This window comes from Oncorhynchus tshawytscha, linkage group LG19 (assembly GCF_018296145.1).
Source record: "Oncorhynchus tshawytscha isolate Ot180627B linkage group LG19, Otsh_v2.0, whole genome shotgun sequence".
NCBI classification, from domain to species: domain Eukaryota; kingdom Metazoa; phylum Chordata; class Actinopteri; order Salmoniformes; family Salmonidae; genus Oncorhynchus; species Oncorhynchus tshawytscha.
In genome coordinates this window covers 31,497,535-31,514,790 of record NC_056447.1, presented here as the reverse complement: position 1 = coordinate 31,514,790, position 17,256 = coordinate 31,497,535, and the positions used below count along the sequence as shown (strand labels likewise).

The 17,256-nt window shown below is 42.2% G+C and overlaps 1 protein-coding gene across 9 annotated transcripts in view; it reads right to left on the bottom strand.

Annotated features, from left to right (window-relative positions):
- c2cd5 (C2 calcium dependent domain containing 5) overlaps nucleotides 1-16,824 on the bottom strand; it is a 79,565-nt gene extending 62,741 nt beyond the window's left edge. For 3 of the 9 annotated variants that reach the window (XM_024379591.2, XM_024379597.2, XM_024379598.2), the window contains exons 1-9: nucleotides 16,316-16,823; nucleotides 15,788-15,900; nucleotides 15,169-15,277; nucleotides 14,945-15,031; nucleotides 14,403-14,574; nucleotides 11,454-11,549; nucleotides 11,192-11,347; nucleotides 9,533-9,776; nucleotides 5,123-5,283 (exon numbers count right to left, since the gene is read on the bottom strand). In XM_024379591.2, the coding sequence (XP_024235359.1) occupies nucleotides 5,123-5,283; nucleotides 9,533-9,776; nucleotides 11,192-11,347; nucleotides 11,454-11,549; nucleotides 14,403-14,574; nucleotides 14,945-15,031; nucleotides 15,169-15,258 (1,006 nt within the window). In that variant the 5' untranslated portion in view covers nucleotides 15,259-15,277; nucleotides 15,788-15,900; nucleotides 16,316-16,823. Of the gene's footprint in view, nucleotides 1-5,122; nucleotides 5,284-6,682; nucleotides 6,805-9,532; nucleotides 9,777-11,191; nucleotides 11,348-11,453; nucleotides 11,550-14,402; nucleotides 14,575-14,944; nucleotides 15,032-15,168; nucleotides 15,278-15,787; nucleotides 15,901-16,315 lie in introns of all 9 variants that reach the window. The other 6 variants (XR_002948641.2, XM_024379593.2, XM_024379594.2 and 3 more) reach the window with 5 other exon arrangements.
- Nucleotides 16,825-17,256: the final 432 nt, after the last annotated feature.

The following is a 17,256-nucleotide window of genomic DNA, read 5'->3' as shown; positions in this document are numbered from 1 at the left end:
TTCATGAATAGACAACTTTCTATTGAAATTGATTTTGGTAAGTGAATTTATATCTTTTGAGATGTGAATACCAAGTATAGCTACTTGACCACCCAGTTTATTGGTAAACTACGAGGTAGTGTAAACACTTTCTTTAAACGATCCAATACCTAATATTGCACACTTGTCATAATTAAGTTTTAGTCCAGAGAGGCTAGAAAAGTCATCAAGATCTTCAATGAGACTGTGCAGGGATCAGCATACATTGACACTTTTCTTTTAATCCCCAGAAAATCTAACCGTTAATGTTCTTGTTGGATCTAATTTTAATAGCTAGCATTTCAATGGCCATAATAAATAGATATGGAGACAACGGACAGCCTTGTTTAACTCCTCTTAAAAGATCAATACCAATATTTACTATTTTACATCTGGGGTTTCTGTACATAACTTTAACTCATTGTATAAGAGATTCACTCAAATTAAAGTAATCCAGGCACTTATCAATTCTAGTCCTACTTTATCAAACGCCTTTCCAAAATCTTCTATGAAGACCAGGACTGGTATCTTGATGTTTCATAATGTTCAATTGTTTCAAGTAATTGTCATATAGTATCTCCAATATATCATGTAAGACAAAATGCAGGATTAGGATGAACACCAGGTAAAACCTTTTTTATTTTATGTGCTATGCATTTCACCACAACACTGAAGTGTAAGAGGCCTCTAGATTATTTAAATGGACTGTATCTTTATACCTACCACCAGGGTCCTGTTTTAGTAGTAATTAAATCAAACCTTCTTGTTGAGTACCTGACAGTCTCTAATTAAAATATCAAAAAAGGTATGATATACCTCTACTGGCATACCATCAAGCCCTGGTGTTTTTCCAGACTGAAAATATTTTATTGCCTCAAAAAGTTCCTCTTCTGTAACTTGGCCTTCATACAGGTCTTGTACATTTTACATTATTATTATTATTAGGAAATAAATCCTTACAGTTGACATCATTCAGTGGAAATGGAGGAGACTGAAAAGATAACATGCTTAAAATATTTTGCTTCCTCTTTCAAAATATAATTTGGTGAATCATGGATGAATGACTCCATTTGTAACGAGTTTCTGTAAATTATTTTTGGTAGCTTCGGTTGAAGATATAATAAAAAGTGTGCATTTTAACATTTTCCATCCAATTCGCTTTATTTTTTGTAATAAATTACACTTGATCGTTCTTTAATAAGTACTTCCATGTCTTTTTGTTTTTCCTCTAACTTATTTTGTGCCTCCATAGTACAGTTTCCATTACCATCTACCTGCGCTGTTACTTCCTCTATTTCCTTTATTAGTCTAATCTCTTTCAACTTAAATTACTTTTGATTTAATGAGTATTGTATTGAAGGGCCTCTAAAAGTACATTTAAAAGTGTCCCATACAATAAGGGGATCTGCTGTACCTATGATGAGCAGAAAAGTAAATTATGAATTATTATGCCTTAGTTAAGAACAAAATGTCAACCAATAGGTTTTGATTAAATTTACAATATCCCTGTCTACGTGAAAATTTTGTAAGAGTTATAAGGAGGCCAATTAGATGGTGGTCCGATCGTATTTGATCTCCTATTAATACTTTTGATGCCAGCAAGAATGAGACTAGGAAGTAATTAAGACGGCTAGCTTAAGCCTCCTCCATGTAGATCTCACAAGATCAGGGTTTTTCAGCCTCCATATACCCACTAGTTCTAATGTATCCATGATCTTCGTTATCTCCTTAAGTGCTTGAGTGCGATAGCTTGTAGTGCGATTTTCTTTACAATCCATTGAGGTACGGGGTGCCAGGGTAGCCTAGTGGTTAGAGCGTTGGACTAGTAACCGGAAGGTTGCAAGTTCAAATCCCCGAGCTGACAAGGTACAAATCTGTCATTCTGCCCCTGAACAGGCAGTTAACCCACTGTTCCAAGGCAGTCATTGAAAATAAGAATTTGTTCTTATACTGACTTGCCTAGTTAAATAAAGGTACACTACCGTTCAAAAGTTTGGGGTCACTTAGAAATGTTTTTGAAATAAAATGACTTTTTTTTGTCCATCAAATTGATCATAAATACAGTGCAGACGTTGTTAATGTTGTAAATGAGTACTGTAGCTGGAAACGGCTGATATTTAATGGAATATCGAGATAGGTGTACAGATGCCCATTATCAGCAACCATCACTCCTGTGTTCCAATGGCACATTGTGTTAGCTAATCCAAGTTTAGCATTTTAAAAGGCTAATTGATCATTAGAGAACCCTTTTGCAATTATGTTAGCACAGCTGAAAACTGTTGTTCTGATTAAAGAAGCAATACAACTGGCCTTCTTTAGATGAGTATCTGGAGCATCAGCAGTTGTGTGTTCGATTACAGGCTCAAAATGGAAAAAAACAACCTTTCTTCTGAAACTTGTCAGTCTAATCTTGTTCTGAGAAAGGAAGGCTATTCCATGCAATACATTTCCAAGAAACGAATGATCTTGTACAACGCTGTGTACTACACCCTTCACAGAACAGCTAAAACTGGCTCTAACCAGAATAGAAAGAGTGGGAGGCCCCGGTGCACAACAGAGCAAGAGGACAAGTACATTAGAGTATCTAGCTGGAGAAACAGACGCCTCACAAGTCCTCAACTGACAGCTGCATTAAATAGTACCCGAAAAACACCAGTCTCTACGTCAACAGTGAAGAGGCGACTCCGGGATGCTGGCCTTCTAGGCAGAGTTGCAAAGAAAAAGTTATATCTCAGACTGGCCAATAAAAATAAAAGATTAAGATGGCTAAAAGAACACAGACACTGGACAGAGGAACAATGTCTACACTGTATTTATGATCAATTTTATGTTATTTTAATGGACAAAAAAATCATGCTTTTCCTTTCAAAAACAAGAACATTTCTAATTGACCCCAAACTTTTGAACGGTAGTGTACTTAAAACCGTAATATAATCTCCCACCATAATAATATATTCATTCGTAGCTTGTAAACAATAGATATTTTGAAGAAGAAGTGGGAATCGTCATTATTTGTCCCACATCTTCCTTGATGATCTGTTTGCACAATCGGATCAACATTTGTATTAATTAGTATAATCACCCATTCTGAGTTTCTTTGCCCATGACAAAAAATATATTTCTCACTCCAAGTCCTTTTTCCACCCAACCTCATCCCTCTTTGCTACATTTAATTTTGCCTTCAATGCTGACTAGTCTCTAGGTCCCTGCCGAAGAAAAACATCCCCAAAGCATGATGCTGCCACCACCATGCTTCACCGTAGGATTGGTGCCAGGTTTCCTTCAGATGTGACACTTGGCATTCAGGCCAAAGTATTCAATCTTAGTTTCATCAGATCAGAGAATCTTGTTTCTCATGGTCTGAGAGTCCTTTTGGTGCTTTTTGGAAAACTCCAAGTGGGCTGTCAACTGCCTTTTACTGAGGAGTGGCTTCTGTCTGGCCACGCTACCATAAAGGTATGATTGGTGGAGTGCTGCAGAGATGGGAGAACATTCCAGAAGGACAACCATCTCCAAATAGAAACTCTGGAGCTCTGTCAGAGTGACCATCGGGATCTTGATCACCTCCCTGACCAATGCCCTTCTCCCCCGATTGCTCAGCTCTAGGACGAGACTTGGTGGTTCCAAACTTCTTCCATTTAAGAATGTTGGAGGCCACTGTGTTCTTGGGGACCTTCAATGCTGCAGAAACGTGTTGGTACTCTTCCCCAGAGCGGTGCCTCGACACAATCCTGTCACGTAGTTATACGGACAATTCCTTCAACCGCACGGATTGGTTTTTGCTCTGACATGCACTGTCAACTGTGGGACATAATATAGACAGGTGTGTGCCTTTCTAAATCATGTCTAATCAATTGAATTTACCACAGGTGGACTCCAATCAAGTTGTAGAAACATCAAGAATGATCAATGGAAACAGGATACACCGGAGCTCAATTTTAAGTCTCATAGCAAGGGTCTGAATACTTATGTAAATAAGGTATTTCTTTCTTTACAAAAATGTCAAAAAACCTGTTATTGCTTTGTCATTATTGGGTATTGTGTGTAGATTGATGATGCAAAACATTTATTTAATCAATTTTAGAATAAGGCAGTAACGTAATAAAATGTGAAAAAAAGGAAGGGGTCTGAATACTTTCCGAACGCATTCTATACGGTTGTTATAGAGGTTTCTAAGGGGTGGTTATAGAGGTTTCTAAGGTGTGGTTATAGAGGGAGTTTGTAAAAGGTGTTTTAGACATTCACAAATTTTGCACTCTGTGCCCTACCTGAGACTATAATAAATGGCTATTTAACTTTAAGTGTAACAGGTGTTATACAGGATGTTGTTTGGCTTTGTGACTCCTGCAAGCTGTTATAGTGTTATGAAAAGAGTGTTGTCAGGACTGTTTCATGACTTTCCTACCAAAAGCTGCCATCAGCTCTTCACTGAATGATACTCTCTCTCAACACATACCCCTCTGATTGGACAGAGGGGAGAGGGGGCAGGGTGTTGGCTTGGGGGGCAGACACAAGGCTGCACAGGATTGGCCCAGAGGGAGGAAGGGGCAGGGAGTCAGAGGAGGAGAGGGCAGGGGAACTGGGACGGGAGACAAACCTCTCTTGGGAGGAGGTCACTGTGGGGCAGAGAAAAAGGTGAGGAAAGCGAGAGTGACAGGAGAGGAAGAGAAGAGAGCGACAGAGGCAGGTGGGGAGAGGAGAGCCAAAAAACAAGACATCAAGAAAAGCAGAGAAGAAAGGGACAGCGGAGGAAAGTCACCAGATCTTAAACCTGACAGGAAAACATAAGGAAGGAAAATACAAATCCTTTAGGAAGAAGGGAGTAGAGAAGAGAGGAAGAAAGGGGGGTTCCTAGGGTGTATTTCCACCAGTAGGGGGAACCATGTCATGCCCTAGGGGTGTGCGGGTTATTACGTGGTCAACACCAGAAATCTATGGTCCACAGCTGCTGTGTGTGTGTGTTTCTAACACAATGACTTGAAATATATCAATTAAACAAGGAAATGGGATGGAAAAATTAAACACAGTCAGGTTCAGAGTGGGGGGTGAGGAAAGGAGCAGACAGAGAGTGTGAGGAAGGGTGAGGAGGGTGGTGGGGTCTTACCCATCTTGGGCGTCAGACTGAGGTCTGTGTCTGAGGAGGAGGACTGGCGACTGCATGGCTTGGATGGAGAGAAGGGAGGAGGAGAGGAGGAGGGGGGAAGTATTCTGAGAGGGGTGGGAGGGACAGAGAGGGGGTGGGTTGGGTCCTCACTGAACACGGGCCTGCCAGGAGAACACACACACGCACATCAGTCACCTCACCGTGTGTGTGTGTATGTATGTGTGAGAGAGGTATGTGGAGTGCAAATGACTGGGCTGCAGAACTAAAAAGCCAAGCACATGAAGCGTAAACAGAAGCACACACAGATATATAGAACTCAGGAAGAAAGCATGGCAGAAACACACAACACAACATGGGCCAACCCAACACAACACTAAAGGGATGAGTAGTTTCTTGAATTGGAATTTAAATTCCCTTCCAACATCAACTGAATTGAAAAGGAATTGAGGCCAACAGACTCCAGGGTGACTGCCCATGGAGACAAATATAGTTGATTGAACTGGACTAAGTCAGATGCTTGGGGCCCTAAAAAAATCTGCATTGGACAAGATCTCAGAATCCAGACATTAAAACGGAATATAATGAATATTCAAACATTTATTGAATTTACGGTACTAGAAAATGCATTAATTTGTCCAAGTTAATCATAAGACATCAATGAAATGCATCAGTGATTCGTATTTCCCAGAAACCTTCTGAAACGGCACAGGAATGCACGTCTCTGTGTATGTGTGCAGTGCGCATGCATGTCTACACTTTGTGTAGCCGTTGGCGATGAAGCTAATGATAACAATCTTCTGGTAGAGATGGAAAGACTTTCCCAAAAACCTTTTCAATTAAATGTTAACTACAAAAGTAGCCTATGCCTACCAGACAGAATGATATCATGATCATTTAAATCAATCCAGTGGCCATTTGTTTTGCAAACCCTGCAATCACATGAGCACTACAGAAACACCATTCACCAAACAACGGTCTCTTTCTGGTTTGCACTTGCATTAAAAGGTAACTACACACAACTTTTAAATGTTTCATTTTTCCCAGGCCTCAAACGTGGTCTCCTGTTGTGGTGTAAACATTTTTGTGGACTTAGAACATCCAATGTTGTTTTTGTGAGCAGAATGGAATTTGGGGAAAAACTACATAGAATCAGGCAAAATTAGGACAGGCGGAAGGGATGGATCTGCTTGGGCATGGGCTCTATGATTGGCTGCGGGGGACACAAGAAGAGGAAGTGTTTGGGGCTGGTGATGTCACAATCTCATCCAATGGCAAGGAAGAATGGGCTCGGAGGTTGATTTTTTTGGGGGGGAGAGAGAGTGGTAACTATCTCACCGATGGCTATCCATTAGTTTCTCTGTCTCATGCTCTGGCTCTCCCCTTTCCCTCAGTTTACCTCGCTCTTCTATGTCTGTCTCCTTATTTCTCTTTTATAATCGCTCCCTTTCTATGTACGAGTGAAGACCCAAGTAGGAACACAGATTCTGGGACTCCCTCCCTCTCAGGGAAGAGCCTTCCTGCTCTCCCTCCCTCCCTCTCGCTATTTTTCTCTGACCGTACCAGTAAAGACCAGAGTAGGGACAGAGACAGAGAAGTTCTGGGAGTGGGACAGTCTCTGAGAGCTGCAGGCTGAGTGGACAGGGCTGTTGTGGCTGGAGCGACATCCGTGGGCCAGAGGAGACCTGAATCAATCACCATGTAGAGACGGACAGTGGACCAATCCAAACGCATACAGCAAGAGAAGAGCCAATCCATGTGCAGCAGAGGCAGAGAAGAAGAGAAACACAACACACCACAACATTGCAGCAAAGAAAAATAGAGCACAAGAAAAGACAATAAAAAATAAAGAGAGGTTGTCTACCCCCTCCTTTTGCATTATAAACACCACATGCTGCAGCTAAAGAAAATGCTTGCACCGGCACCCACCCTACCTTCTTTTCTCTCTCCATTCATCTACCCCACCTTCCTCCGACCATACTAGCAGGAACAAGCTCATGCACAGCCCTCAGACACACACACAGTCAAATGAGAGAGAGTGCAGCACTAACATGCAAATGCAAAGAGTAGAGCCATTAGAAACAGACAAAAAGACAGACACAGGGGAAGGGGGCTGTGTGTCCATGTGCATATCTCAAATATGGCATATACTATAGCTTTGTCACATGATATAACACACACACACCAAGTGTGACAGGACGCTAGTTCCTACTTCACAGTAGGGCTGTTGGAAAAAATACATATACATTTTTTGGGGGACAGAAATGCCTTCTTGAACATGTGAACGTTCATGTGCCTTAATTACAAACTTGTGTGGGATCTGTAAATATGACAAATGTAAACTCATTAATCTAGTTTAGCGAAGGAGAAAACACTGAGCTATATAGGGAGAAAGACAAGATCTTTCCTGGCTAGCCATTCCGGGATATGTTCCGGGGTTCACCGGATGGCATTGAGGAGTTTACCACATCAGTCACCGGCTTCATTAATAAGTGCATCAACGACGTCGTCCCCACAGTAACCGTACGCATGTACGTATCCTAACCAGAAGCCATGTATTACAGGTAACATCCACACTGAGCTAAAGGCTAGAGCTCCCACTTTCAGGGAGTGGGAAACTAACCAAGATGCTTTTTATAAATCCCGGTACGCCCTCCTACGAACCACAAATGAGGAAAAACATCAATACAGGACTAAGATCTAACCCTACCACACCAGCTCTGACACTCGTCGGATGTGGCACGGCTGGCAAACTACCACGGATTACAAAGGGAAACTCACCCACTAGCTGCCCAGTGACACGAGCATACCAGACAATCTAAATGCCTTCTATGCTTGTTTCGAGTTAAGCAATACTGAACCATGCTTGAGAGCACCAGCTGTTCCGGACAACTGTGTAATCATGCTACCGTAGCCAATGTGAGTAAGACCTTTAAACAAGTTAACACTCAAAAGGTGGATTACCAGGACGCATACTCAGAGCATGCGCTGACCAGATGGCAAGCGTCTTCACTGAAATGTTCAACTTCTCCCTGACCCAGTCTGGACCCACATCACATACCGCCACTACAGATGACGCACTCTCTATTGCACTCCACACTGCCCTTTCCCACTTGGCCAAAAGGAACACCTATGTGAAAATGCTGTTCATTGACTACAGCTCAGCGTTCAACACCATAGTGCCCTCGAAGCTCATCACTAAGCTAAGGTCACTGGGACTGAACACCTCCCCCTGCAACTGGATCCTGGGCTTCATGAGGGTAGGCAACAACACATCCGCCACACTGACCCTCAACACAGGGATCCTCAGGGGTATGTGCTTAGTTACCTCCTGTACTCCCTGTTCACTCACAACTGCGTAGCTGCTCACGACTCCAACACCATCATTAAGTTTGTCAACGACATGGCAGTGGTAAGACTGATCACCGACAACGATGAGACAGCCTATAGGTAGGTCAGAAGCCTGGCAGTGTGGTGCCAGGACAACAACCTCTCCTTCAATGTGAGTAAGACAAAGGAGCTGATTATGTACTACAGGAAAGGGCCAATCACTCCCCATGCACATCGACGAGGCTATAGTGGAGTGTGTCAAGAGTTTCAAGTACTTCGGTGTCCACGCTACTAAGGATCTATCATGGTCCAAACACACCGACACAGTCGTGAAGAGGGCACGACAATGCCTCTTCCCCCTCAGGACGCTGAGAAGATTTGGCATTGGTCCAGATCCTGAAAAAGTTATACAGCTGCACCATCAAGAGCATGTTGGCTAGATGCATCACTGCTTGGTATGGCAACTGCTTGGCATCCGACCCTAAGGCGGTACAGAGTGTAGTGTGTTTGGCCCAGTACATCACTGGGGCCGAGCTTCCTGCCATCCAGAACCTCTATACCAGGCGGTGTTAACAAGACCCTGAACAGCTTCTAACCCCAAGCCATAAGACTTCTAAACAAGAATGCTAAATGGCTAATCAAATGGCTACCCGGACTACATGCATTGAACCTTTTTTTGCACTGACTATGCACACACTGGTCTCTACCCACACACATCCTTACACTGACACCCCAACACACATACATAACATGCACACACATATGCATACTGACACCACACAATTACACACTGTATTTTTATTTGTTATTGACTGTGTATTTATTTGTTATCTTTAACGCTGCATTTTTTTTGTATTTACCCGCAAGTAAGCAAGTGTATACTAAGCATGTGACAAATACAATCATACAATAAGATCATGTCAATTTGACATAAGCCCTCAGAGAAATCTGGTCACAAATGTAGAGAAAGGCAGAAATACTGAGACACACACACAGGAGTTAGTCCAAAGGCAGGGCACAAACACATACACTCTCTTGCTCTCTCTCACACACACCATGCTCATGCATTCGTTCAATACTCACTCTTTGATTTCCTTAGAGGGGGAGTTGCAGGCATTGGATGCCGGGGCGGTGTTGGGGTGTGTGTTGGTGTGTGTGATGGTGTTGGAAGCAGTCCCAGGGATGAGTTTGTCCAGAGTGCAGGCGGTGCCGATGGCTCGGACCACCAGACCCGACTCTCCCTCCAGATCAAAGCATTGCAGGTAGCCCACCACCGCATTACCACCCATCTCCAACACCTTCAGACCGATCTTCCTCTGCAGCTCACCTACACACACACGCCTTATTAGAAGCCCTGAGAGTTCTGATGTAATATACTCTAATACTATAGAATACTTCTATAGTGTAATATATATACAGTTGAAGTCAGAAGTTTGCATACACTTATGTTGGAGTCATTAAAACATGTTTTTCAATCACTCCACATGTTTCTTGTTAATTAACTATAGTTTTGGCAAGTCGATTAGGACATCTACTTTGTGCATGACACAAGTAATTTTTCCAACAATTGTTTAGACAGTGAATTAATTATAAGTGAAATAATCTGTCTCACAATTCCAGTGGGTCAGATGATTACATACACCGAGTTGACTGTGCCTTTAAACAGGTTGGAAAATTCCAGAAAATGATGTCATTGCTTTAGAAGCTTGTGTTAGGCTAATTTACATAATTTGAGTCAATTGGAGGTGTACCTGTGGATGTATTTAAAGGCCTCCCTTAAAACTCAGTGCCTCTTTGCTTGACATCATGGGAAATCAAAAGAAATCAGCAAAGAACTCAGAAAAACAATTGTAGACCTCCACAAGTCTGGTTCATCCTTGGGAGCAATTTCCAAACGCCTGAAGGTACCACGTTCATCTGTACAAACAATAGTACGCAACTATAAACACCATGGGTCCACGCAATCGTCATACCGCTCAGGAAGGAGACACGTTCTGTCTCCTAAAGATGAACGCTCTTTGGTGTGAACAGTGCAAATCAATCCAAGAAGAGCAGCAAAGGACCTTGTGAAGATGCTGGAGGAAACAGGTACAAAAGTATCTATATCCACAGTAAAACGAGTCCTATATCGACATAACCTGAAAGGCCGCTCAGCAAGGAAGAGGCCACTGCTCCAAAACCGCCATAAAAAAGACAGACTACAGTTTGCAACTGCACATGGCGACAAAGATCATACTTTTTGGAGAAATGTCCTCTGGTCTGATGAAACAAAAACAGAACTGTTTGGCCATAATGACCATCGTTATGTTTGGAGGATAAAGGGGGACGCTTACAAGCTGAAGAACACCATCCCAACGGTTAAGCACGGGGGTGGCAGCGTAATGTTGTGGGGGTGCTTTGCTGCAGGAGGGACAGGTGCAGTTCACAAAATAGATGGCATCACGTGGAAGAAAAATGTGGATATATTGAATACTTACTTTCTACCATAATTTGCAAATAAATGCATTAAAATTCCTACAATGTGATTTTCTGGATTTTTTTTCTCATTTTGTCTGTCATAGTTGAAGTGTACCTATGATGAAAATTACAGGCCTCTCATCTTTTTAAGTGGGAGAACTTGCACAATTGGTGGCTGACTAAATACTGTTTTTGCCCCACTGTATATACACTATATATTATACACACACACACACACACACACACACACACACAGTAGAGAAATTAGATAGCTGGGTTATGTACCAGACATGAGGGAGATGAGTCGCTGGCGGGCCTCATTAGAAGCCCTGGGGGTTCTGATGCGGTCAATCCACTGGTACTCCGGGTCCTCGTTCACCACCAGCTCCTCAACAAAACCATGGACCAGCGCCGCGCGGTAACACCTCGGGATGGATGTTGCTAACACACGCATAAACACCTTATCATCATTCATTATCATCATCAGCCATTTCTTGTGACTAGATCTCTCTACTATAGTACATCCCCATAGGGAACCAGGACTCACTGCAGAAGAACTTGACACCACAGGAGGACTGTCTGAAGCGGTTTAGGTCGTTGAAGAGGTCCACCTTTACCAGAACATTAATCTCCCCTCTGATACCTGTAGGAGAGGACAGAATGAACAGAAACATTACTACCAGACAAAAACACCACCGAACCATAGAAACTAGAGGTCGGCCGATTAATCGGAATGGCTGATTAATTAGGGCCGATTTCAAGTTTCCATAACAATCAGAAATCTGTATTTTTGGGCACCGATTTCCGAATATTAAAAATAAAATAAAAACTTTTATTTATACCTTTTATTTAACTAGGCAAGTCAGTTAAGAACACATTCTTATTTTCAATGACTGCATTGGAACTGTGGGTTAACTGCCTTGTTCAGGGGCAGAATGACAGATTTTCACCTTGTCAGCTCAGGGGTTCCAATCTTGCAACCGCACAGTTAACTAGTCCAACGCTTTAACCATTGCACTCCACGAGTAGCCTGCCTGTTACACGAATGCAGTAGAAGCCAAGGTAAATTGCTAGCTAGCATTAAACTTATCTTATAAAAAACAATCAATCCTAATCACTAGTTATAACTACTAATCCAGTTTAGCAGGCAATATTAACCAGGTGAAATTGTGTAATTTCTCTTGTGTTCATTGCACGCAGAGTCAGGGTATATGCAACAGTTTGGGCTGCCTGGCTCATTGCAAACTAATTTGCCAGAATTTTATGTAATTATGACATACATTGAAGGTAGTGCAATGTAACAAGAATATTTAGACTTAGCGATGCCACCCGTTAGATAAAATACTGAACGGTTCCGTATTTCACTGAAATAATAAACGTTTTGTTTTCGAAATGATAGTTTCCTGATTCGATCATATTAATGACCAAAGGCTCGTATTTCTGTGTTATCATGTTATAATTAAGTCTGATTTGATAGAGCAGTCTGACTGAGCAGCAGCAGGCCTGTAATAATTCATTCAAACAGCACTTTCGTGCGTTTTGCCAGCAGCTCTTCACAAGCACAGCGCTGTTTATGACTTCAAGCCTATCAGCCTAATGGCTGGTGTAACCAATGTGAAATGGCTAGCTATTTAGCTGGGTGTGCGCTAATACTGTTTCAAACGTCTCGCTTTTAGATTTGGAGTAGTTATTCCCCTTGCGCTGCAAGGGCCGCGGCTTTTGTGGAGTGATGGGTAACGATGCTTCGAGTGTGGCTGTTGTCGATGTGTTCCTGGTTCGAGCCCAGGTAGGGGCGAGGAGGGGGACGGAAGCTATACTGTTACACTGGCAATACTATAGTGCCTATAAGAACATCCAATAGTCAAAGGTATTTGAAATATAAATGGTATAGAGAGAAATCCTATAAATACTATATTAACTATAACCTAATACCTCTTACCTTGGAATATTGAAGTCTCATGTTAAAAGGAACCACCAACTTTCACATGTTCTCATGTTCTGATCAAGGAACTTAAACGTTAGCTTTTTTTTTTACATGGCACACATTTTTACATGGCACATATGACTTTATTTTCCAACACTTTGTTTTTGCATTATTTAAACCAAATTGAACATGTTTCATTATTTATTTGAGGCTAAATTGATTTTATTGATGTTTTATATTAAGTTAAAATAAGTGTTAATTCAGTATTGTTGTAATTGTCATTATTACAAATGTAATAAAAAAATAAACATAAAGTCATTTTTGTGTTAAAAAAAAAAAAAAAAATCGGCCAATTAATCGATATCGGCTTTTCTGGTCCTCCAATAATCGGTATTGGCATTGAAAAATCAGAATCGGTCGATCTCTAATAGAAACCCCAACTCTTCACAAGCACACTCCTCTCCCCTCTCAAACCAGGAAGACAGGCGCTACATCATCATTACTAGATAGATACCGTTAAATAACAGCTTTTAGTAAGGCAGTGTTTTTACAGCAGAGGAACAACATGCATTTACAGGCTGTTACACAGAGAACACTGTGTATTTCTTTAGAGGCCTGGTTATGTATCTGAAAAATACCACTGTGGCCATGCACTGTTGATGGGTAAGTATATAACTTGTGTCATAGATAGTGGAAGTATATAACTGACTGTGTATGGTGTGGTAGATGGGGATTACACTGAAGAAAAATATAAAACACAACATGTAAAGTGTTGGTCTTAAGTTTCATGAGCTGAAATAAAAGATCCCAGAAATTTTCCAGATGCACAAAAAGCATATTTCTCTCAAATGTTGTGCAAATTTGTTTACACCCCTGTTAGTGAGCATTTCTCCTTTGCCAAGATAATCCATCCACCTGACAGGTGTGGCATATCAAGAAGCTGATTAAACAGCATGATCATTACACAGGTGCACATTGTGGTGGGTACAATAAAAGGCCACTCTAAAATGTGCAGTTTTGTCACACAACACAATGCCACACAGCTCAAGTTGAGGGAGCACACAATTGGAATGTTGACTGCAGGCATGTCCACCAGAGATGTTGCCAGAGAATGTTAATTTCTCTACCATAAGCCGCAGCAATGTTGTTTTTGAGAATTTGGTTGCATGTCCAACCAGCCTCACAACCGCAGACCACGTGTATGGAGTCACATAGACGAGCTGTTTGCTGATGTCAACGTTGTGAACAGAGTACCCCATTGTGGTGGTGGGGTTATGGTATAGGCAGGCATAAGCTACGGACAGTGAACACAAGTGCATTTTATCAATGGCTATTTGAATGCAGAGATACCATGATGAGATCCTGAGGCCCATGGTGAGGCCCATTTTCTTTAAGGTATCTGCGACCAACAAATGTATATCTGTATTCCCAGTCAAGTGAAATCCATAGATTAGAGCCTAATTCATTCATTTAAATTGACTGATTTCCTTAAAGGATGTTTAACTCAGTAAAATCTTTGAAATTATTTTATGTTGCGTTGATATTTTTGTTCAGTATCTATAAGAAACGCACCGTGTATAGTGTCGTAGATGGGAAACCATCCAGAGATGACGGTAGCAGCCTCGCTGGACAGCAGAGGGTCGATGTCAATGTAGACCTTCCCTATTGCGTCGTTGGCACTGTAAGTGTCATGGTCCAACACTGTGATCTGTAACGGCTCATCCTGCAAATCCTCATCATCCACCTAGAGGAGGGGGGACAAAGTTGGGGAAACAATAATACAGGACAATCATGTTGACTCTACTGGGTTCGCCCCAGGATTTTTTAACAAGGTGGTGCTGCTGAGTATGGCCGGGGGATGCCCGGAGGGGCGCAAAGATTTTAGCATGTTTTAACACATGTAACTGACATTTCCTGCAATCTAGAGCAAAAATGGCAAATATAGTTGTTTTTTTACATTGTGGTGCAGCCAGCCCACAAAGCGGCGAAGCGCCCCTCTTACATTCTTTGTGGAGAACCCTGCTGCAGCTTCTTCACCCTGTAAATCCTATGCCATTCACAAACACCTTCCTTCACAGAGAAATAAGTCAAGAAGTCATATTCACACATTTTACCTCAAATTTGAACCACTCTGAGTTCCACTGTGGGTTAAGGGACTTGGGGTAGACATCCGTTTTGAAAGTTGTGTTGCCAAATTTGACCTGTAAGACAACATCAATGAAGAACACCACAAGGCTAGTACTGCATCACTGTAACGAAGTATATGTGTTGAAGGGGTTGTAAGATTACGTTGACCTGATGTTTTTTTCAGGGTAAACTTAGAATGGACCATGCTCACCTCTACAAAGGCATCAGTGAGGTCGCTGGCTCGGTCCATGACTGGTAAGTGACGCCCCGCCACAATCTTAGCTTTCAATTTACCCGGCATGATTCAGCTTTGTCATCACCTTCGGATCAAAGAATTACAGGTAAATAATTGCATTACTACAATAGCAATATTGTGTATTTTACCTGTATTCACCAGATCATGATAAAACCTGGCCAGCAGCATACCACCCTGCATCCCACTGCTGGCTTGCATTTGAAGCTAAGCAGGGTTGGTCCTGGATGGGAGACCAGATGCTGCTGGAAGTGGTGTTTGGAGGGCCAGTAGGAAGCACCCTTTCCTCTGGTCTAAAAAAATATCCCTAGGGCAGTGATTGGGCCATTGCCCTGTGTTAGGTGCCATCTTTCGGAAGGGACTTCAAACGGGTGTCCTGACTCTCTGTGGTCACTAAAGATCCCATGGCACTTATTGTAAGAGTAGGGGTGTTAACCCTGGTGTCCTGGCTAAATTCCCAATCTGGCCCTCATACGGTTACCTAATCATCCCCAGCTTACAATAGTCTCATTCATCTCCCCTGTAACTATTCCCCAGGTCGTTGCTGTAAATGAGAATGTGTTCTCAGTCAACTTACCTGGTTAAATAAAGATGAATTAATTCATGTGCTACCAGATCTAAGGTCACACTGCAGTTGTGGCTACTGAGTAGTAGAAGACTGATGCTGGTCCTGCTTGGTCCTGCTTGGTCCTGACATGGTCAGGCAACATATGTTGGTGACAGTTGACATACAGAGATTGACATGTACCAGCAAAGCAACATATTCTGGCTATAGCTAATACAGTGGTCGTTCTACCTTATTACTTGTGTTACTGTAATATGTAAGATAAGTTAGCTAACTGGTTTATATAACTAGGTTACTTGGATGACAGACTTAGTTAGCCAACTACTGATTCTGTTAATCAGCCAGTTAACTAATTGAGAGCTTATTGCAACAGCCACAGTTAGCTTAGCTTGGCGTTACTGCATAGCAGTTGACTGACATGCATGCATAACGTTACCCCCTGTATTTCTGTGCGACCGGGTCGCCACACAACATAATGAAATCCATGTTACAAACAGTATAACAAACTGGCTGTTATTAGACGTCATTGAGTGTCCTTACCCGGACTATGTCAAACGAGAGAGCTGGGGAAACAGCAGCGTTTTTTCAGACGGACTTTGTTGGCAGCCCGCGCGCAAGACCTCCGCATCTCTACTAAACATGACGAGATCTTCTCTCAAAAGCCCGGTAGATGTGGCTAATATTTACTATAACTACGCTTATGGCCATTGACTGCTTTAAAAAAAAAAAAGCTAATTCAAATTCACTGTACACACATTGCGGTTAGCATCCCCGGCCAGCTCAACGAATGGAAAATGCTAGCCAGCGCTGTCTTCTCTTCTGGTGGAAAGGTGGTGACTAAATCTTGTTCACGAGATGTAAAACTGTAACACCGGCTTCATCTTCACGTTAGGCTTTCTCATACTTAGCCCAACTGACCGCATGATGTCGCTGTTATTCCATTTACGTCGTTTGTAATCTTACTTTACGCTTTACTATTTAACCAGGCAAGTCAGTTAAAAACAAATTCTTATTTTCAATGACGGCGGAACTGCCTTGTTCGGGGGCAGAACGACAGATTAGTACATTGTCAGCTCGGGGATATGAACTTGCAACCTTTCGGTAACTAATCCAACGCTCTAACCACTAGGCTACCCTGCCGCCCAGGTTGTCACAAATGGACCGGATCGTAAGTAAAACATCCTCCACTCAGGCTGCACTTGTGTGCGTAACCTCCTTAGCTCGATTTAATGGTTTGTTGGTGAAAAAAACGGGGGACATATGCACACTGTCTTAATAAAACAACATTTTCAACCACCATACTAGAGTGGCTAACGTTACTTGCTGATGTTGCCCACCATGTTCAACCAGGGGTAAACAACAAGCGCAAGAGGTGTACAACATCCAGAAGTTGTCCGAAAATCCAAAAAACAAAAACACGATTTTTTTTCCACATATGAGTTGAGTAAATCAACGCCTGTGCACCCTGAATGGAGGATGTT